This window comes from Piliocolobus tephrosceles, chromosome 21 (assembly GCF_002776525.5).
Source record: "Piliocolobus tephrosceles isolate RC106 chromosome 21, ASM277652v3, whole genome shotgun sequence".
Taxonomy (NCBI): domain Eukaryota; kingdom Metazoa; phylum Chordata; class Mammalia; order Primates; family Cercopithecidae; genus Piliocolobus; species Piliocolobus tephrosceles.
The window spans coordinates 21,513,434-21,533,147 of NC_045454.1; the positions used below are offsets into that span (position 1 = coordinate 21,513,434).

At 55.2% G+C, this 19,714-nt stretch overlaps 2 protein-coding genes across 7 annotated transcripts in view; both read right to left on the reverse strand.

The window, feature by feature from the left end:
• Positions 1 to 7,390, reverse strand: part of APLP1 (amyloid beta precursor like protein 1) — a 12,503-nt gene extending 5,113 nt beyond the window's left edge. The window contains exons 1-10 of one of the 2 annotated variants that reach the window (XM_023198183.1): positions 7,052 to 7,390; positions 6,029 to 6,172; positions 4,909 to 5,041; positions 4,589 to 4,701; positions 4,194 to 4,327; positions 3,897 to 4,081; positions 3,306 to 3,436; positions 2,223 to 2,297; positions 1,182 to 1,340; positions 975 to 1,103 (exon numbers count right to left, since the gene is read on the reverse strand). In XM_023198183.1, coding sequence (XP_023053951.1) covers positions 975 to 1,103; positions 1,182 to 1,340; positions 2,223 to 2,297; positions 3,306 to 3,436; positions 3,897 to 4,081; positions 4,194 to 4,327; positions 4,589 to 4,701; positions 4,909 to 5,041; positions 6,029 to 6,172; positions 7,052 to 7,198 — 1,350 coding nt within the window. In that variant the 5' untranslated portion in view covers positions 7,199 to 7,390. The remainder of the gene's footprint in view (positions 1 to 974; positions 1,104 to 1,181; positions 1,341 to 2,222; positions 2,298 to 3,305; positions 3,437 to 3,896; positions 4,082 to 4,193; positions 4,328 to 4,588; positions 4,702 to 4,908; positions 5,042 to 6,028; positions 6,173 to 7,051) is intronic. The other variant, XM_023198182.2, reaches the window with a different exon arrangement.
• Positions 7,391 to 8,999: 1,609 nt separating this feature from the next.
• The window catches only part of KIRREL2 (kirre like nephrin family adhesion molecule 2), a 12,099-nt gene continuing 1,384 nt past the window's right edge, over positions 9,000 to 19,714 (reverse strand). For 2 of the 5 annotated variants that reach the window (XM_023198224.3, XM_023198223.3), the window contains 14 exons: positions 18,915 to 19,064; positions 18,608 to 18,768; positions 17,838 to 17,988; positions 17,084 to 17,189; positions 16,821 to 16,969; positions 16,457 to 16,584; positions 16,239 to 16,371; positions 15,853 to 15,953; positions 15,470 to 15,689; positions 14,902 to 15,006; positions 14,463 to 14,572; positions 12,468 to 12,533; positions 9,953 to 9,991; positions 9,000 to 9,683 (listed from right to left, as the gene is read on the reverse strand). In XM_023198224.3, coding sequence (XP_023053992.3) covers positions 9,612 to 9,683; positions 9,953 to 9,991; positions 12,468 to 12,533; positions 14,463 to 14,572; positions 14,902 to 15,006; positions 15,470 to 15,689; positions 15,853 to 15,953; positions 16,239 to 16,371; positions 16,457 to 16,584; positions 16,821 to 16,969; positions 17,084 to 17,189; positions 17,838 to 17,988; positions 18,608 to 18,768; positions 18,915 to 19,064 — 1,691 coding nt within the window. In that variant the 3' untranslated portion in view covers positions 9,000 to 9,611. Of the gene's footprint in view, positions 9,992 to 12,467; positions 12,534 to 14,462; positions 14,573 to 14,901; positions 15,007 to 15,469; positions 15,690 to 15,852; positions 15,954 to 16,238; positions 16,372 to 16,456; positions 16,585 to 16,820; positions 16,970 to 17,083; positions 17,190 to 17,837; positions 17,989 to 18,607; positions 18,769 to 18,914; positions 19,065 to 19,714 lie in introns of all 5 variants that reach the window. The other 3 variants (XM_023198222.3, XM_023198221.3, XM_023198225.2) reach the window with 2 other exon arrangements.

Below are 19,714 nucleotides of genomic sequence, written 5' to 3' on the forward strand. Positions count from 1 at the left end.
CAAGAGGCTGAGGCAGAATTGCTAGAACCCAGGAGGTGGAGGCTGCAATGAGCAGAGATCACGCCATTACACTCCAGCCTGGGTGACAGGGCGAGACTGTCTCAAAAAAAAAAAAAAGAAGTTACTGCGGTTTCTGCCATTACTTTCAATAGCAAAAACTGTAATAACTTTTGCACCAACGCAATACAAAAATTAGTCAGGCATGGTGGCACGTGCTGGTAATCCCAGCTACTCAGGAGGCTGAGGCAGGAGAATTGCTTGAACCCAGGAGGCAGAGGTTGCAATGAGCCAAGATCGCACACTGCACTCCAGCCTGGGTGACAAAGTGAGACAGGGTCTCAAAAAGAAAAAAAAAAAAAAAAAAAAGAGGGTTCTGGGAAAGGCAGTGAAAATCCAAGGGACAGAACATAGGATCGGCCAGGCGCGGTGGCTCAAGCATGTAATCCCAGCACTTTGGGAGGCCCAGACGGGCGGATCACGAGGTCAGGAGATCGAGACCATCCTGGCTAACACGGTGAAACCCCGTCTCTACTAAAAAATACAAAAAACTAGCCGGGCGAGGTGGCGGGCGCCTGTAGTCCCAGCTACTCGGGAGGCTGAGGCAGGAGAATGGCGTAAACCCGGGAGGCGGAGCTTGCAGTGAGCTGAGATCCAGCCACTGCACTCCAGCTTGGGCGACAGAGCGAGACTCCGTCTCAAAAACAACAACAACAACAACGAAAAACATAGGATCAAGGGCAGGGGGAGTAAGAATCCAAGGCACAAGAAACAGGCGTCAAAGGCACAGCGTGTGAGGGTCCATGTTTCAGGGTCAGGAAGCAGAGTTGAGAGACTGGGAAGGGGCAGAGAAGCGGTGTTCAAGGGATAGGAAGGCGTTCAAGAGACAGAAAAAGGGTCTAAGGGATAAGAGAAGAGCCTGAGGTGCTGGCATCTGAGGAATAGCAGTGCATTTGGGAGCTGGAAGGATGTGGGACCTGGAAACGCATCTGCTGTGCCTTCTCAGGATCCATGGCAGCCACGTGCTGGTAGTGGCGCAGTGTGTGCCTCTGCTCCTTCTGCTCCGCACGCAGGTAGTGCTGCAGGGCCATCAGGACACGCTCCGCCTGTGGAAGGGACACAGGCTGCCCAAGCCCACCCTGATCCTTGTCACCCTCTGCTCTCTGCCCCCAAGGTCTCCGCACCTGAGGCGGATCCCCCTGCAGGGCCGCAAGGAAGCCCTCCAAGGCGGCCCGGCGCTGGTCGTTGATAAGGGCGATGACACGGGTGGCATGGGTCTCCACCAGGCGCTGTCGCTCACCAGACACCTGCTCCTCCAGGGTCTGCAGAATGGACTGGAAGTGCTGGGGAGCAGGTGGGCACAGGGTCAGGAGAGGAGAAGATGGGTCAAAGCCTGGTCAAAGACAGCCTGGAAAGGCAGGGCTACATGGGGTTAGGGGGTGTTCCAGGGGTCCAGGCCTGGGCAGAACCAAAGTTTACGGACTGGAAGGGGTGGGCTACAGGGCCAGGCAGAGTGGAGGTGGGACCAGGCCCACTGGGAGCCAATGTGAGGATGTCAACTGTAAGACTGAGTGGAAACAATCTGGGAGCAGAACTGGCCAATGTTAAGGTGAAAGGGACAAAGCCTTGCAGGGCTCCTGGCCTGGGCAGGGTCAAACTAGAGACAGGCTGTTCATAAATGACACAATAGGGGTGGGACCAAGAGCTGGAATGGGGGCTAACATGAGTGGGGTCTCCATGGGGTAGGTCAGGTTGAAAGAGGTGAGATTGGCCGGGCAGAGCCAGAATCAGGGGGCGGGGCCTGATAGAGACATGAATGCATCAAAGAGAGACCAAGAAGGCCCTGGCTGCATCTGCAGGAGCCCCGGCTTGGGACAGGACTCCAGAGCCAGCCCTGAGAGGCAAGTCAAGTGTAGATGGGGCCAAATATGGCCAATCTGAGGAGCAGAGCAGTGTCAGGTCAGATGGCGGCTAAGAGGGGCAGAGCTGCATGTAGGCATGGTGACAGGAAAGGCAAAAATAGGGGCAGAGCTGCATGTAGGCATGGGGACAGGAAAGGCTAAAATAGAGGCAGAGCTGCATGTAGGCATGGGGACAGGAAAGGCTAAAATAGGTAGGTGGAAAGGGGTGGAACTGGATGGGCAGGACACAGCCAGAGCCAGGTGAAACTGAGTATGCTCCAGGTGGTGGACAGGCATGAGTAGGACCCACTGGGGTTGTCCTACCTCATTCAGGGCCTGTCTGTCAGCTTTAGGCAGGTTCTTGGACTGGTTGTCAGCCATGGCCCATTCACGCATCACCTGCGTAGGGAGGGGGAGCTTCAGGATCCCAGAATCCACCCTGATCCACCTGGCAAGTCCCCCAACCCCTCTTTAAGATTTTAGAGGCCCCATGGCCGGGCGCGGTGGCTCTTGCCTGTAATCCCAGCACATTGCAGGGCCAACGTGGGTGGATAACGAGGTCAAGAGATCAAGACCATCCTGGCTAACATGGTGAAACCTCATTTCTACTAAAAATACAAAAAATTAGCTGGGCGCGGTGTGGGTACCAGTAGTCCCAGCTGGGGACTCGGGAGTACTTGGGAGTAGAGGCTGAGGCAGGAGAATGGCGTGAACCCAGGAGGCGAAGCTTGCAGTGAGTGGAGATCGCGCCACTGCACTCTAGCCTAGGTGACAGAGCGAAACTCTGTCTCGAAAAAAAAAAAAAAAAGATTTTAGAGGCCCCAGATCCCTTAAGTCTCACTGGCTCTTGGGTTCCAGATCCAGAAGGAGTTTAAGCTGAAAGAGAGGCTGGGTGTGGTGGCTCATGCCTGTAATCCCAGCACTTTGGGAGGTCGAGGCGGGTGGATCTCCTCCCGCCAGGAGTTCAAGACCAGCCTGGCCAACATGGTGAAACCCTGTCTTTACTAAAAATACAAAAATTAGCTGGGCATGGTGGCAGGTGCCTGTAATTCCAGCTACTCGGGAGACTGAGGCTGAGGAATCACTGGAGCCCAGGAGGCAGAGGTTGCAGTGGGCTGAGATCCCAACATTGCACTCCAGCCTGGGTGTTAAGAGCGAAACTCCGTCACAACAACAACAACAAAAACCAATAAAGTGAAACTAGAGTTTCCATAGAATCTGGTGGCATCTCAGTAGGATTCTAGATGGGCCATGGATCTCTGGTCATCTTAGGGGATGGTGTTGAGAGCTCAAGGTCAAAGGGGCTTAGGGAGCCTTTGGAGGTAGTATCAATGTGTCCTGGAGGAGTTTCCTGGTATTGAGGGAGCTCTGTACTGTAGGGGGTCCTGGGGCCCCCGGTATCATCACCTCATTAATCTGGCGCATCCTACGCTCCTCCAGGTCCATCTTGGCCCTCAGGAACCCCTCGTGCTCACTGATTTCCCCAGGCATGCCAAAGTAAATATCCACACCATCTGTGGGCCTCGGGGTGGGAGTGACTGCAAGACCAGGGATCAGGAGGTCAGTCTGCAGCCCACCTCCAGGTCGCCTTTTCTACTTAGAGAACCACATTTCCTAGAGTGCACCAGAGACCATCATGCACCCAGTTTAGCCACCGCTGCTGCCTGGCATTATGGGAGATGTAGTTCTGGACTGGGCCTAGCCTTTTCTTGCAAAGCTTAGGAATCCATTACACCATCTTCCAAGCTTTCCTGAAATGATCCTCAGGACCTACCCAATGGCCCCTCTACTCCCAAGTACCCCAGGTACCCCCAAACCACCCCCTCCCTTGGCAGGTTAGCTCTTCTACCTCTGTTTTATCCAAAGATACTCTCATCTTTTCTCCTCAGTTGGTCCTTTCCCCCATAGGCCCCTCCCAAAAACAGCCCCCGGCAACACTCCTCCAGATCTTTCTCCCTCTATGGTGGAGAGGCCCCAGAGGTTCAGAGATTGCCTCACCTTTGCTGACCACTGCAAGCGTATGGGAGCTTGGGAGTGGGACCCTTTCCTCCTCCTCTTCCTCTTCAGCCTGTGGAGGCTCCACGAAGTAATCGTCTACTGGCTGTGGGAAGGATTCCTCCTCTTCCTCATCCTCAGCCCCCTCTACTCTGCTCCCCGGGGGCCAGGACCGGGTGGAGGGGTCACTGAGGGAGCAGGAGAGGACCCAGGCAATAAGAACCCAGGCCCAGGCTCCCAGGCTTCCATCCCCTGCCTCAGGAACCTTGGGATGGGCATGGGGGGTTCCCTCCCACTCACCCAACTGCTGTCCCAGATGGGTCAGGGGTCCCTGGAGGGGGACAGCACACATACTCCACACCACGGAACCGATCTGAGCCACAGGGTAAAAGCATGCCCGAGCCGTGCAGGATGAGGCCCTGGGAGCTGCAGGCCTGTAGGAAGAGTGGACCCAGATGACAGGATTGTGGGGTAGGAGAGGTAGATGGGGAGCTGGGCTGCCTGGGTTGGGGGTTGACGAGGCTGGGAGCCTGGATTCCTGGTTCTGGAGGAAGGGGTTGGGGGATGAAATTCTTAGATCCCAAGTGGGAAGAGGATGCTGGTTGCCCAGACTTCTCGGTTCTGGTGGAGGAGGGTGTTAGGGGTCCTGATTCCTGGGTTCTGGGGGCTGGGGACAGGTGGGCCAAGGTCCTGACCTCCTGTGCCTCCTGATGCCTCCGGGTTGAACTCTCGCATTGGTCCATGCGCTCCTGGTGCAAGAACCGGCAGCCTTCAGGCACCAGCAGGGCCTCGCTCACAAACTCACCAGCTGGAGAAGCGCGGGACACCAGAGTGAGACTCTCCTACAGCACCAACCCCATCCTCCTCAGAATCCAGATATTTTATCCTCAGAGGCTTCTCTGCCCCACTTAGGACACAAGCACCCAGCCCCTTAATGTGGGCCCAAGAGAGGGGCTCAGAATTTTGCCCCTCGGAGACTCCCACCTCAGTTCCCCTCTCCCCGCCTGGGACTCACGCAGGCAGCGGAAGGGCACAACCTGGTGGTGGGGGTGGGTGCAGCTGCCACTCCGGGTACCCCCGCACCAGCGCTCCATGGGGATGGCCTGCGTAGCCTGTTCTACACGTGCGATCTGCAGCTCCGGGTACATCTGGGGGGATCAGATGGGGGCAATCAGCCCACAGCCCCGCCTCTGCCAACCACCCCTCTCCAGTAGTCAGGTTCCCTTTCTTCCCTCCCTCCCTCCCTCCTTTCTCTCTCTCTGTCTTTCTCTCTTTTGGAGATTTGCTCTTGTCACCCAGGCTGGAGTACAATGGTACAATCTCTGCTCACTGCAACCTCCTCCTCCCAGGTTCAAGCGATTCTCCTGTCTCAGCCTCCCGAGTAGTTGGGATTACAGGCACGCACCACCATGCCCGGCTAATTTTTGTATTTTTAGTAGAGACAGGGTTTCGCCATGTTGCCCAGGCTGGTCTCGAACTTCTGACATCAGGTGATCCGCCTCCGCCTCCCCAAGTGCTGCGATGACAGGCGTGAGCCACTGCGCCCGGCCAGGACCGTTTTCAAGGCTATCATTTTCCTGTGCTGTTTCTTTCTGAAGGTCCCTCTAAGCCCACCTCTCTGGTCACCCCTCTCCGCAGTCAGATTCGTCTCCCCAAAGATCTCACCCTCCTTTTAGCCCCGCCTTTCCCTCTATTTCGCCTCTCCAAAACTCTCCCTTCCCGTTACAGACCTGTCTTTTCGTGGCCACGCCCCCCAGCTTTCCGCGCTTTCATTGGGCTCCACCCCTTTCCCCATCTTGCTAGTCCTTAAGGTCTCTTTCTGTCTTAGCCCCGCCTATCCTTTCGCCACTTCCCACTACACCTCTGCTCTTTACAAAGACCACCAGATTCCTAAATTCCACTTCTTCTCTGGCTATCTCGCGGTTCTCCCCTTTCCTGACTTAGTATCTCAAAACAGGTCCCCTGCTCTAGCATAGTTGCGCCTCTTTATTGGCCACGCCCCCCAGCCTTCACGTCTTAGATCCCGCGGCACCTTGGACCACGCCTTTTTCAAGTGTAGCTTTCTACGGGCGGCCCCGCCTCGTTTGGGGCCTGCTTTCCCGCTGGCCCCGCCCCTCTCGCTCGGCTCCGCCCACCTGTCTGCAGTACTCCAGCACGCGCTGCGGGTCCCGGAGACAGCGTCGAGAGCGCTGTGGGTCTGGTTCCCAGCGGCCGGTGCGCAGATCCCGGTGAAGGGTTAGGCGCCCGCATAGTCCAGCCACCTGGGCCGACCCCGGGGCCTGGACGGAAGTGGAGGGGACAATGAGGGCCCGGGGGGCGTGAGGGCCCCCCGGTTCTTTGCTCCCTAGGACCGAGATCCCCAGCACCAGCCCCTCCCCCAAGCACCGGTGTGCACACCGCCTCCATGGAGGCACCGTTCCCTGGGAAACAGCTCCCGTAGGGCGGGGGCGCCCTAGCTCTCCCGTTGCCATGGCGACCCGGGTCCCCCGGGATTCTTTCTGCCTTGTTGCCGCGGAGACAGACTCCGCCCTGACCCCAGCGCAGCCGCTCTGGAGCCCGAAGGGGTTAAACCTGAATAGCGGAGGAGGCCAGAACCCAGGCGTTCTGGCCCCTCCTCCCTCCATCCCTTGCTCGGGCTTCGGTTGCAGGGTGCAAAGCTGACAAGGCCTGGCTTCAGGGGCCTACAGTCCTGGACACCAGGTCCTTGAGGACTGGAGAGCTACATCTGGTTGGGGTGGGTGGTGACTGAAGGACCGGACTCCTGGGTCCTGGGAGGTTGCAAGGGCCTCCATATGGGTCCAGAGAATACAAGGGGTCTGGATTATTGGATCTAAGTGCCTCGCTGCTTGGTGGGTCCTATGTCCAGGAGGGAGGGGGTTGGGACCTCGTCACCTGGGTCTGGAGAGGGGGCTGGATTTCTGGGACCAGGGACTCTGAATAGACCAGTTCCTATGCTCGGGGTGGGAGGGGGCTGGGACGTCGGAGGATGGGGGAGCTGGGGCCTGGAACCCTGGGTTCATAAATGCGGTTGGGGGCGCCTGGGGGCTGATCACCTGGCTGGAAAGACCGCGCTTTCTGCCCTGGACATGTCCACGCCGGCGTCCAGAGACCCTGTCCCGCCCCTTCCCCCATCCCCCCAGGACCCGGCCCGGCCTCACCTCGGCCGCGCCGGGGCTCCCACCGGCCAGGCTCCCGATGGCGGGCTGCGCGCGCAGAAGCAGCAGCAATAGTGGCAGCAGCAGCGGCAGCGGCGGCTGGCCCGGGCGGCGACTTAGACCGCGAGCAGCGGGGCTGGCTGGCCCCATGTCCCGGCCCTTGCGCCCTCACGTCCCCTGCACTCCCGCCCGGCCCGGCCCCAGCGGTGACAGGAGCTCCCAGCGCCACCGCCGCCACCTCCTCCTCCCGCCGCCCCCGGGCTGCGCCGGCGCCGCCAGCCACGCCCCGCGCCAGCCCCGCCTTCCTGGCCAGGACAATAGCGTGGCGGCTCCGCGCAGAGTAGAGCAGCTCCGGAACCCCGGGCTGGACCCTGCGCCAGGCCCCCGCCCCTGGAGATTCCAGACGTCCCGCCCCATGAACGGCCCAGCCAGGAGTCCGGCTGGGCTCAGCCCGTTGTGGATTTTGAGTCCTCTCGCAGGACTTTCACCCTCTTTAGATCCAGACACTCACAGTTTTGTCCTCCAAGGATGCAAGCATCAGAGACCCCCGTCCCCTAGTAAATTCCTCTGTTGAGGGCTCGGGAATACAGGCCTTCAAAATGTCCCCTCAAGGTGGCAGGAGTTGAGACCCAGTCCCCTCCTCTTTCAGATCCAGAAGTCTGGGCACCTTCTCTCTCAGGACCAGAGACCAAGCCCCCAGCCCATTCTCCCTCAGACCCAGGAGTTCAGTCTTCCTGCTCTGTTTCCCAAGGGTCCCAGGGGCCTGGATCTTTAACTCCTAGCTCAAGGATCCATGAACTAAAGCCCCCAGGACCTTTCTTTAAGGATCACCCAAGCAGGCACCAGCACCATGCCCACTGTGGATGCAGCGCCCCAGGATTAGGGTCTGGATCTCCACCCTTGCTGTAAGGACCAGGGGATTGCCATTTTCATGCCCATAGTCTCCCCTTCTCTGTCCCACTTCAGGGCTCACTCGTTCGTCTCCTCTAATGAGGGTGTAGAATTCTGTCTTTTCCAGGACCCCTGGGGCAGCCCTGTCACATGTGTGCAACTGTGTGGACATCTATGCGTGTGTCTGTGCATACATGCCAATGTGTGTGTCTTTTCTGTTTGCAACTCGTGTGTGTGTGTGCGCGCGTGTGTATATGAAGATGTATATTAAAAGAGTCTGGCCGGGCGCGGTGGCTCAAGCCTGTAATCCCAGCACTTTGGGAGGCCGAGATGGGTGGATCACGAGGTCAGGAGATCGAGACCATCCTGGCTAACCCGGTGAAACCCCGTCTCTACTAAAAAATACAAAAAACTAGCCGGGCGAGGTGGCGGGCGCCTGTAGTCCCAGCTACTCAGGAGGCTGAGGCAGGAGAATGGCGTGAACCCTGGAGGTAGAGCTTGCAGTGAGCCGAGATCTGGCCACTGCACTCCAGCCTGGGCGACAGAGCGAGACTCTGTCTCAAAAATAAATAAATAAATAAAAAGAGTCCATGACTGGGCACAGTGGCTCACGCCTGTAATACCAGCACTTTGGGAAGCCTAGGTAGGCGGATCATTTGAGGTCAGGAGTTTGAGACCAGCCTGGCTAACAGGATGAAATCTTGTCTCTACAAACAAATACAAAAATTAGCTGGGTGTGGCGGTGTGCACCTGTAGTCCCAGATACTTGGGAGGCTGAGGTGGAAGGATGGCTTGAGCCCAGGATGCAGATGTAGCAGTGGGCTGAGATGGTGCCACTGCACTCTAGCCTGGGCCATAGAGCCAGACCTTGTCTCAAGAAAAAAAAAAAAAAAAAAAGAGTCTAGAGTGCTTTGCAGGTAGCAAGAGGCTGAGAGGTGGCTCACAGTTTTACTTCTACAGCTACCTCATAGGCTAGGGTAGAGGAGGGACCTTAGGACAGGTCTAATGGACCCCTTCCTTGATGGAGGGTAATAATGCCAGTAGACTCCCTAAGATACACTTGCCTCTTTGACTTTTTTAAAATTATTAAACATAAATATTTTTATCCCAAGATTCCCCTTTGCCCCGACAGTGCTAATTCTCACCGTATCCCCCCACTCCTTGGGTCCAAGTCTTTCTGAGTCATTGGGGAAAGTGAAATCAAGATGATGGCCATCTTGGGTCCCTAGGGAGTACACGGCCATCTTGGCTGTGTAAATTTCCATTGGCTGAGCAAAGTTCCCCTCAGGGTGAGCCACGGTGGGGCCTGGTATGCTCTTCATCTTCATCTATCCTATGCTACCTTTCTTCTCAGTGCAGATGGTCATCTTGAAATATCTTCTTTCAGTGGCTAGAAACAACTTCCATTCCGGCCCCAAACTCCCAGCACCTGCTGCCCTGTCCCCATCTCTCCTCAAAGGGCCTACCTGCCATCTTGAATCTTTTTTACACCGGGGCATAGGTGGGTCTATTGGGTGGCCATGTTGCTCCCACTTGGGGCATCCCCTTTGACTGAGCTGACTGTATACAAATATTCCTGACAAATGTAATGATCTTTCCCTCCCCTAGTGTTCAATTTTGGAGGAGTAAGGTTGCCAACTTGTCCTGGCTCCTCAGAAATCAGGACAATCCATTATGGAAAGTTGGAGATCCCAGGACTCTTCCATTGGAGAGATGTCACACATGAGTCTGGAGACGCGGGTGGCTAGGTGTGGGGAAGACAGCATATGGGAACGGGGGAGTCCCGGGGGCCAGATCTGGGGGCCCAAAGGATGTGGGTTTAATGTAGCTGGTGAAAGCTCGAGGGTGGGGTGTGGTGAGGTAGCCTGCCCGGGTTCTGTAAAGTCTGCAGGGGGGTACCATGCCCAGGTGTGGGTTGAAGTCATAGAAGGTGGGGGTCCCTGGGGGCCCAATGGGGGAGGGTGGTGGCAGGAAGAGGCCTCCTCCAGGGGCTTCACCAAGGCTCAGGCTCACACTGACTCCTCGGACCTTGTAGTAACCGTTGGCTGGGTCCTGAGGGGACAAATGGGACTCAGTAAGGTCTGTGAGCATGCAGGGGGGATGAGAGTCACTGATGGAGAGACACACTGAAATAGACCAGACCTTGAGAGAAACAAAGACAGGAATGGGCAGAGACACAGAGACACACATGGACTGGGAGAGAGACAAAGTGAGACAGAAGAACAGTGACAAGAGGCAAAGGGATAGGACATAGGCAGAGAAAGGTAGAGACAGAGGGATATAGGCCTGCTGAGAGGTGTCAGTGTGGAAGATACAGAGGGAACAGGAGAGAGGCACTCACCTGCCCAACAGCCTCTAGGCTTTGATTCAGTGTCACGCCCTGTGTTGCTGCTACAAGGCATGTCACTAAGATAGAACTGAACCCTGTCCTCACAGAATCCCACACCAAGGGAAAAATGACAAATCATGAGACAGTACCCAGAGGGGTCAGGGCTGTGCCTGGGAAAGTCATAGGCAGTGACGGGCTGTGATGGCAGAGCCCTCAGCATAGCGAGTAGGATAAGGAAGCCCAGATCAGAGTGGTCATGGTTGTGATGGGTGGAACACAGGCAGAATGATCAGGCTGTCATGATGGAAGCATGTTGCGGGAAGTCAGGGACCCTGAACAGAGGGACCAGCTGGAGCCACAGCAGAGGAACATAAATTGTGAAGATTTCACTTTAATATGGACATTTATCAGTTCCCAAATATACTTTTATAATTTTTATGCCTGTCTTTAATCTCTTAATCCTGTTATCTTCATAAACTGAGGATGTATGTCACCTCAGGACCACTGTGATAATTGTGTTAACTATACAAATTGATTGTAAAACATGTGTGTTTGAACAATATGAAATCAGTGCACCTTGAAAAAGAACAGAATAACAGCGATTTTTAGGGAATAAGGGAAGACAACCATAAGGTCTGACTGCCTGAGGGGTTGGGCAAAAAGAGCCTCATTTTTCTTTTTGCAGAGAGCCTATAAACGGATGTGCAAGTAGGAGAGATATTGCTCAATTCTTTTTGTAGCAAGGAATATTAATATTAATACCCTGGGAAAAGAATGTATTCCTGGGGGGAGGTCTATAAATGGCCGCTCTGGGAATGTCTGTCTTATGCAATTGAGATAAGGACTGAAATACGCCCTGGTCTCTTGCAGTACCCTCAGGCTTACTAGGGTGGGGAAAATCTCTGCCCTGGTAAATTTGTGGTCAGACCAGTTCTCTGCTCTCGAACAACGTTCTCCTGTTCTCCGTTATTTAAGATGTGTATCAAGACAATATGTGCACTGCTGAACATAGACCTTTATCAGTGGTTCTGCTTTCGCCCTTTGTCCTGTTCCCTCAGAGGCATGTAATCTTTGTTAGACCCTTAATAGTAGTTCTGCTTTTTGCCTTTTGAAGCAAGTGATCTTTGTACCTACTCCCTGTTCTTACACCCCCTCCCCTTTTGAAACTCTTAATAAAAACGTGCTGGTCTGAGACTCAGGTGGACATCACAGTCCTACCAATATGTGATGTCACCCCTGGTGGCCCATCTGTAAAATTCCTCTCTTTATACGGTCTCTTTTTATTTCTCAGCCAGTTGACACTTATAGAAAATAGAAAGGATCTATGTTGAAATACTGGGGGGTATTCCCCCAATAGAAGCATGGGCTTCCTGGAACAAGAAATGTCTGAGCTGAGACTGAAGGACTAAAGGAGGGAATTAGGTAGACATGGGAAGGAAGGTAGGAGTGTTTCAGGCCAAGAAAATGGCATGCTGGCTGGGTACGGTGGCTCATGCCTGTAATCCCAGCACTTTGGCCAAGGTGGGCAGATCACTTGAGGTCAAGAGTTCAAGACCAGCCTGGCCAACATGGTGAAACCCCATCTCTACTAAAAATACAAGAAAAATTAGCCAGCTATTTGGGAGCCTGTGGCAGGAAAATGGCTTGAACCCAGGAGGCAGAGGTTGCAGTGAGCCGAGATTGCACCACTGCACTCCAGCCCAGGCAACAGAGTGAGACTCCATCTCAAAAAAAAAAAAAAAAGGAGAAAGAGAGAGAATGGCATGATGGCATGTGCTAGGTACAGAGGAGAGAGAGAAGTGCTCTGGCCCTGGGGATGGCCTGGAGTCAATATGGCTGTCCTGAGGTAGGACCCCAGAGGAAGGACAGGTTTGGGGAGATATGGGGCCAGTGTAGGACCTGGTGGCTGAAAGGGGGCTTGACCATCATGAGGAAAGCACAGGCACAGTGAGCCCCATCTGGGGCTCCAGATGGAGGCTGGGGCTGGGACAGATGTGTGGGCAGAGTCTGCAGATAGGCAAACTGAGGCTGGGAGCTAGGTGAGATGGTCCAGGGGGCAGGAGGAGTGGGCTGAGTCCCAGTTCTGAGGACAACAGAAGGAAAAAGGAGGGGACGGGCGTGGGAGAGAGATGGAAACACAGTGAAGGGAGCCCCGCCTCTCCCAACAGTGAAGGGAGCCCCACCCCTCCCAACACTCACCTTGGTCTCCAGAGTCCCTTCCTCCTCCAGAACCAGATCACTGTGGTCAGTGTGCACAATGGGGCCCTGGGGTAGGGAACTTAGTGAGAAGGAATAGTCAGAGGATCTCCCCGCCCCAATGCTAGACCCCAAGGACCTTCAGTCAGCCAGTGGAGGCCAGGCAGGAGAGAGTAAGAGCACCTGAACGCTGGGGACTGCACTCAGGACAATAAAAGGGCTGTGAGAAGCCAACGCGGTGGCTCATGCCTATAATCCCAGCACTTTGGGAGGCCGCAGCGGGAGAATCACTTGAGGCCAGAAGTTTGAGACCAACTTGGCTAACATGCTGGAACCCTGTCTCTGCTAAAAATGCAAAAAATAGCCAGGCATGGTGGCAGGCGCCTGTAATTCCAGCTACTCAGGAGGCTAAGGAACGAGAATCGCTTGAACTGGGAGGTGGAGGGTGCAGTGAGTCAGGATCATACCACTGCATTGCAGTTTGGATGACAGAGCAAGACTTCATCTCTAAATAAATAAATAAATAAATAAATAAATAAATAAAAGGCCAGGTGCGGTGGCTCACGCCTGTAATCCTAGCACTTTGGGAGGCCAAGGTGGGCGGATCACAAGGTCAGGAGACTGAGACCATCCTGGCTAACATGGTGAAACCCCGTCTCTACTAAAAAATGCAAAAAAACACACAAAAAAAACAAAAAAATATTTAGCTAGCCGTGATAGCGGGCGCCTGTAGTCCCAGCTACTCCAGAGGCTGAAGTAGGAGAATGGCATAAAACTGGGAGGCAGAGCTTGCAGTGGAGCTTGAGTTCGCACCACTGTACTCCAGCCTGGGCAACAGAGCAAGACTCCATCTCAAAAAAGGAAAAAAAAGGGCTGTGGGGATATAGTGGGCCTAGGGAATAATCAGGTCAGGGGCATGGACTTGGGTGACATTTGGGTGCGGGGTCACTGTTAAGACTAGAGCCCTCAGGCCAGGCGTGAAGGCTCGTGTCTGTAGTCCCAGCACTTTGGGAGGTCGAGGCAGGTGGATCACCTGAGGTCAGGAGTTCGAGACCAGCCTGGTCAACATGGTGAAACCCAGTCTCTACTAAAAATACAAAATCAGTCAGGTGTGGTGGCAGGTGCCTGTAATCCCAGCTACTCAGGAGCCTGAGGCAGGAGAATCACTTGAATCAGGGAGGCAGAGGTTGCAGTGAGCCGAGATTGTGCCACTGTACTCCAGTCTGGGTGACAGAGTGAGATTCTGTTTAAAAAAAAAAAAGGCCGGGCGCGGTGGCTCAAGCCTGTAATCCCAGCACTTTGGGAGGCCGAGATGGGCGGATCACGAGGTCAGGAGATCGAGACCATCCTGGCTAACACGGTGAAACCCCGTCTCTACTAAAAAATACAAAACACTAGCCGGGCGACGTGGCGAGCGCCTGTAGTCCCAGCTACTTGGGAGGCTGAGGCAGGAGAATGGCGTAAACCCAGGAGGCGGAGCTTGCAGTGAGCTGAGATCTGGCCATTGCACTCCAGCCTGGGCAGCAGAGCGAGACTCCATCTCAAAAAAAAAAAAACAAAAAAAAAAAAAAAAAAAAAACTAAAGCCCCCCCCCTTTTAAAAAAAAAAAAAAGGGACAGGGTCTTGCTCCATAGCCCAGGCTGGAGTGTGTGATGCAGTCATAGCTCACTGCAGCCTCTACTTCCTGTGCTCAAGGGATCCTCCCACCTCAGTGTCCTGAGTAGCTGGGACTATAGGTGTGTGCCACCATACCCGGTTCATTTTTTATTTTATTTTATTTTATATTTTTGTAGAGATGGGGTCCTGCTATGCTGCCCAGGCTGGCTTCAAATTCCTGGCCTTAAGTGATCCTTGTGTCTCCACCTCCCAAAGTGGTATTACCAACGTCAGGCACCATGCCCAGTCTTAGAGTCCTGTTTGAATTTGGGGGCCCACTTGGGACTGGGCTATTATTTGGGTCTGAAGGCACAGTCGGGTCTGGAGTCCCTGGCATCCTACCCGGTCCTCGCGGCTGCCTGTCTCCTCTTCTTCAGGGCCTCGCGAACTGCAGCCGTCGCTGCTGCCGGGGATTCGCATCAGGTTCTTTTGCTCGGAGAAAGAGGCTGAGGCTGACGAACAGCGACGGGTGGAGTTAAGCGATGGGCGGGGTCCCAGTGTGTGCAGACCAATAAGCGGGAAGAGAGAGGACTGGGAACTAATGAGGCGGATCGGATGGGGAGGTTGGAAACCAATAAGAATCATTCCCACCTAGGAATGTGACCCTGGGAAGGTCTGGTTAGGACTTAAGGAGGGGACCAGAATCTGAAGGCGAGCTAAGCCCTGAGCAGAGCTGGAAATGGGACTGGAGCCAAGGCCCAAGGCCAGGTCAGGTCACTGGGCAGGCAGGGCGTGTGTGGGGCTGGGGCCTAAGGAGCTGGGGCGGGGCTCAGGCACTAACCCTTGCCGTGGCGCCAGCAGCAGAGGGCCACCCCAGTGATGACCATAAGGAGAGTCGTGGTGGCAGCGGCCACTCCGGCCATTATCCGCACAGTGGGCAGCAGGTCTGCAGGGAGCAGAGGGGACATCCTGAGAAGGCTGAGGGGGAACCAGGAAGCGGGGGCTCAGGGATTGAGTTTGGGATCCCTGGGTTCAAAAGGTGGCACATTTGGAGATCCAAAGGGCCTTGAATTTGGGGTTCCCCAAGTTTGAGAGTGAGTTTAAACTCCCTGGCTTTAGGAAGTCTTGGAGTTTGAGGGGTCCTTTACTTTGCAATTTGCTTTGCAATCGTTGGAGTTTCTCTTTTTGGGGTCCCTAGGTGTGAGGAGTCTCTTGGTTTAGGATTCAGAATGTGAAGGCATTTGTGATTGGGGGAGTCTTGGGAATCAATGAGCCACAGTTTTGAGACTCCCAAGGTTTGGAGGTCTCTGCATTTGAGGGTCTGAGGTTTTGCAACCATCGGCTGGGGGATCCCTGAGTTTGTGGGGTTTAGACTCTCCAGATTTAGAGTCTTCGAGCCGGGGTCTCACCTCTGCGGCCCAGGCTGGCCCGGGCACCTCCCTCGCCCAGCCGGTTCCGGGCACTGCAGTTAAAGCTCCTGCTAAAGTCAGATTCCTGAGTCCCCGAAATGTGTAGCACAGAGATCATGCCCGGACCCTGTCCCCCGCGGCTCTCTGGGGCAGGGAATGTCTCCACCAGGAATCGGCCCCGCGACCCCGCCTCCAGAAAGCCCTCATCCCAAGACCAGACCTGGGGGCATAAAAGAGGGAGGACACCGAGGAGACTGAGGAGGGGAGGAAGAAGCAGGAGGGATGTCTGGGAAGTCAGAGATGGTCACAGTAGTTTCGGGGGGCCAGGTGGGAGGTCAGGGATCACGGCTGGATGGGTCACGGGAGGAGTGACATTTCCTTACCACGGCATCTGGGGCAGGAGAGGCGAAAACCAGACACTGGAGGCGAGCAGGGCCCCTAAGGAAGGCAGGCTCAGAGTGCAGGGCGGTCACTACTGGGGGAGCTGGGATGGAGACGGTGGGTCATTCAGAGGAGAGGCCTTGCCCTCCCCAAAGGCTGTAACAAAGCCTGGTCTGGCCAGGGCACTCTCCGCTAACCTTAATCAATCAGGCCATGCTGCCTCCAAACTCCGATTCCCCTAAAAGCCTCGCCTTCAATAGGTCGGTCTCCAGGACCCGCTGGGTGTAAAGCTCCTTCCAGGCCACTCCCACTGCATTAGCCCTTGCCCCCTCTGTCCACTCCCTATCCCAGAACGGGCTAGGTCCCCTAGGAAGCCCCGCCTTCTCACCATTCACAGTCAGCCGAGCTTCCGCGGCGCCGCCCCCCTGGCCCGAGAGCCCAGGTTCAGCCCTGCACACATAGTCGCCTGCGTCCTCCGGCCCCACCGACGGAAGGCGCAGTGTGGCTCCAAAGCCCAGCACCTGCGACAGGGAAGGGGCGTCAGAAGCCGGATTTGCAAGGAAGCCTGGTCCCCCGCCAGCCACCGCCTCAGATTTAGGGCTGCACCTGCGCGCCACCGCGGCGGGTCCAGGTTACGCGTGGAAGCGGGTTCCCGCGCCAGGCACAGCTGAAGGAGGCGTCTTCCCCCACGTCCACGGACACGGGCTCCGGCTTTGCCTGCAGAATCGGCCCAACTGGACGAAGGAGATGAGGGGTCACAAGGCCGGGGAGGAATGCAGTCCCTGAACCGGGATCAGCCCCATAGAAACACCACACCCTCTAGGGCGCAAGAATATGCCCCAAGTCCACTCTCTCCTCCTCCTAATACCCACGCCCACTCTCCTGGCCCCGCCCCTCCAAGCCCCGCCCCTCAGCAACCCTGAAAGCCTCGCCCACCTTTGACCACACCCACAGCCCCGCCCCAGCTCACACAACACTTCGAGCGCAGTGCTGCGGTTGGCGCTACCCACGGCGTTGCTGACCTCGCAGGACACGGGCTCAGTCAGGAACGAGGCGTCTGCCACGACCTCCAACCTTGGCCCGCGGGCCCCGAGCACCGGGGAGCCCCCTTTTGCCCACCTGAGGAAATGGTGGCGCTCTTAGCGTTGTCCCTGCTCTCCCGCACACCTACTCAGGTCCCAGCCCTTCCCAAGCTCACTCTTGGGGCTAGGGAGAGGTGGTCTTCGTCCTCACCTGTAGCCTGTGACAGGAGGCTGGGCTGTGGCCTGGCACAGGAAAGTGACCTTCTCTCCCTCCTGCACAGTGTGTGGTGAAGCAGACAGAGTCACCTCTGGGGGGTCTGTGAGGGTGGGACAATGGTCAGGTGGGCAAGGACCAGGAACACCTCTGTCACTGGCCTAGGGGTCCAGTCCCTGGTTCCTCCACCCCAGGAGTCTGGGCCCCTAATCCCCTTCTCCCTTTGAGTCAGGAGTCTGGGCTTTCGGTTCCCAATTCCCCCAGTTACTTCTATCCTCTCCTACTCTCCCAGATGTGAGAGTCAAGGCACAGCTTCCTCTTTCCCCAGGGACCCCAGCCATCTGTCCTCTCCTGCTTAGAGTCTCACTCTGTTGCCGAGTGGCACAATCTCAGCTCACTGCAACCTCTGCCTCCCGATTACAAGTGATTCTCCTGCCTCAGCCCCCCAGGTGGCTGGGATTACAAACATGTGCTACCATGCCCGGCAAATTTTTGTATTTTTAGTAGAGATGGGTTTCGACGTGTTAGCCAGACTGGTCTTGAACTCCTGAACTCAGATGATCCACCCGCCTCGGCTTCCCAAAGTTCTGGGAGTACAGGCATGAGCTACCATACCCAGCCCTCCCCTGCTCTCTTAGATCCAGGAATCCAGGTCCCAGTTTCCTCATTCCCCAGGGGCCACAGTCCCCTCTTCCTCATACCCAGGAGTCAGGGCCCCACACCCCTCTTTCCCAGGGCCAGCTGCACTCACACTGCAGGTTCAGTGTGATAGTCGTGTCCCTTCCCGCAGGCAGGGCCTGACTCCGGGCCCTGCAGACCAAGGTGGCTCCATCGTCATGGCTGGAAGGGGTCAGGGTTAAGGTGCTCTCCACTGATCCAGGGGTCCCTTCCTTCAGCAGGATCTGGAGGGATGGATAAGAATAATAATGCCATCTACCCCTTACATCAGGGGTGCCCAATCTTTTGGCTTCCCTGGGCCATATTGGAAGAAGAATTGTCTTAGGCCACACATACTAACACTAATGATAGCTGATGAGCTAAAACAGTTCCAAAAAGGTCTCATAATGTTTTAAGAAAGTATATGAATTTGTGGTGGGCCACATTCAAAGCTGTTCTGGGCTGCATGCAGCCCACAGGCCACGGGTTGGACAAGCTTGCCTTGCTTATATAGGGTTCACTATGTGTTGGGCACTCTTCTGGGCGTTTATAAGTATTTATTTATTTAATCCTCACAATACCCTATGACATGCATGCTATTATTATTCCAATTGTATAGATAAGGCAACTGAGGCACAGAGAGGTTAACTAACTTATTTAAGATCAATCAACTAGCAAGTGGCTGAGACATTATTTGAACCCAGGTAGTCTGGCCCTAGAATCTTTACCCTGCATCATATTTTAAGAGTCCAAACCCTTGAACCCCTGCCCTCCCATGTCTTCTTCTGGGGATGAGCCTGTGGTCAGAGTGTACCCCAAGTTTCCCTGAATGGCCAAAGGCTAGCACAGGAATTTGGACCTGACCTGATGGAAGGTGGTTCCATCCAACCGGACCCCATCTCGGAACCACAGCAATTCAGGGGTAGGGCGGGCATCCCCACGGCTCCGACATGTCAGGTTCACAGGAACTCCAGCAATGAGAGACACAGAGGGGCCGCCCAGCACCTGGGGGGCTTCTGGGGGGACTGCAAGGTGGATTTGGGGTCAGAGATGGATCCTGATCCTCTCAGCTCCAATTGACCACTCCCCTGGGCTCCCTGGACTCTGCTACTCACAGCTAGTACTGGCTGCCCCCTTGGGCTCCCAGGGGGCAAGTGGGCAAGGTCCTTACCCAGCACGTGCAGTTGGGCTGGTCTCGAGCGGAGGCCTGCTTGTGTAGCCTGACATTCATAGGATGCTTCATCCTCTAGCTCCACAGGCCTAATGTGGAGGTCATGCTGGCCATTGGCTGCATTCCCTGATATCCAGTACCGGGACCACCCTGGAGTCGGGGAGGAGGCAGCACACCGCGGTTCTGACTGGTCCACACACTTGGTGGTAAGACACTATTAAACAGTGTGTGCTGGGCCCATAGAGACCCTCACTCCCTCCCAACCCAGAGTCGCTGCAAACTTGGGGGTAATAAATTCAGAAAGGAAAGCAAGAAAATGATTGCCATAAAAGTTAGGTTAGATACTACTTCTGGAGTGAGGGGGAGGGGGCTATGATAGGGGAAAGGAATACGGCGGCTTCTGGGGAGCTAGCAGTGGACTTGGGTATTGGCTGTGTGAGTGTCTATATTATTTGGTAAACCTTCCGTTTATGTTTACTGTACTTTTTTGCATTTATGTTCTCTTTCTTTCTTTTCCTTTTTTTTTTTTTTTTTTTTTTGAGACAGGGTCTCACCATTGCCTGGAGTGCAGTGGCTTGATCATGGCTCACTGCAGCCTTGAACTCCTGGGCTTAAGCAATCGTACCACCTCAACCTACTGAGTAACTGGGACTACAGATGCACATCACCACGCCTGGCTAATTTGTTTAATATAAATGTATGTATTTTTTTTTTTTTTTTTTTTTTGAGACGGAGGAGTCTCGGTCTGTCGCACAGGCTGGAGTGCAGTGGCGCGATCTCGGCTCACTGCAAGCTCCGCC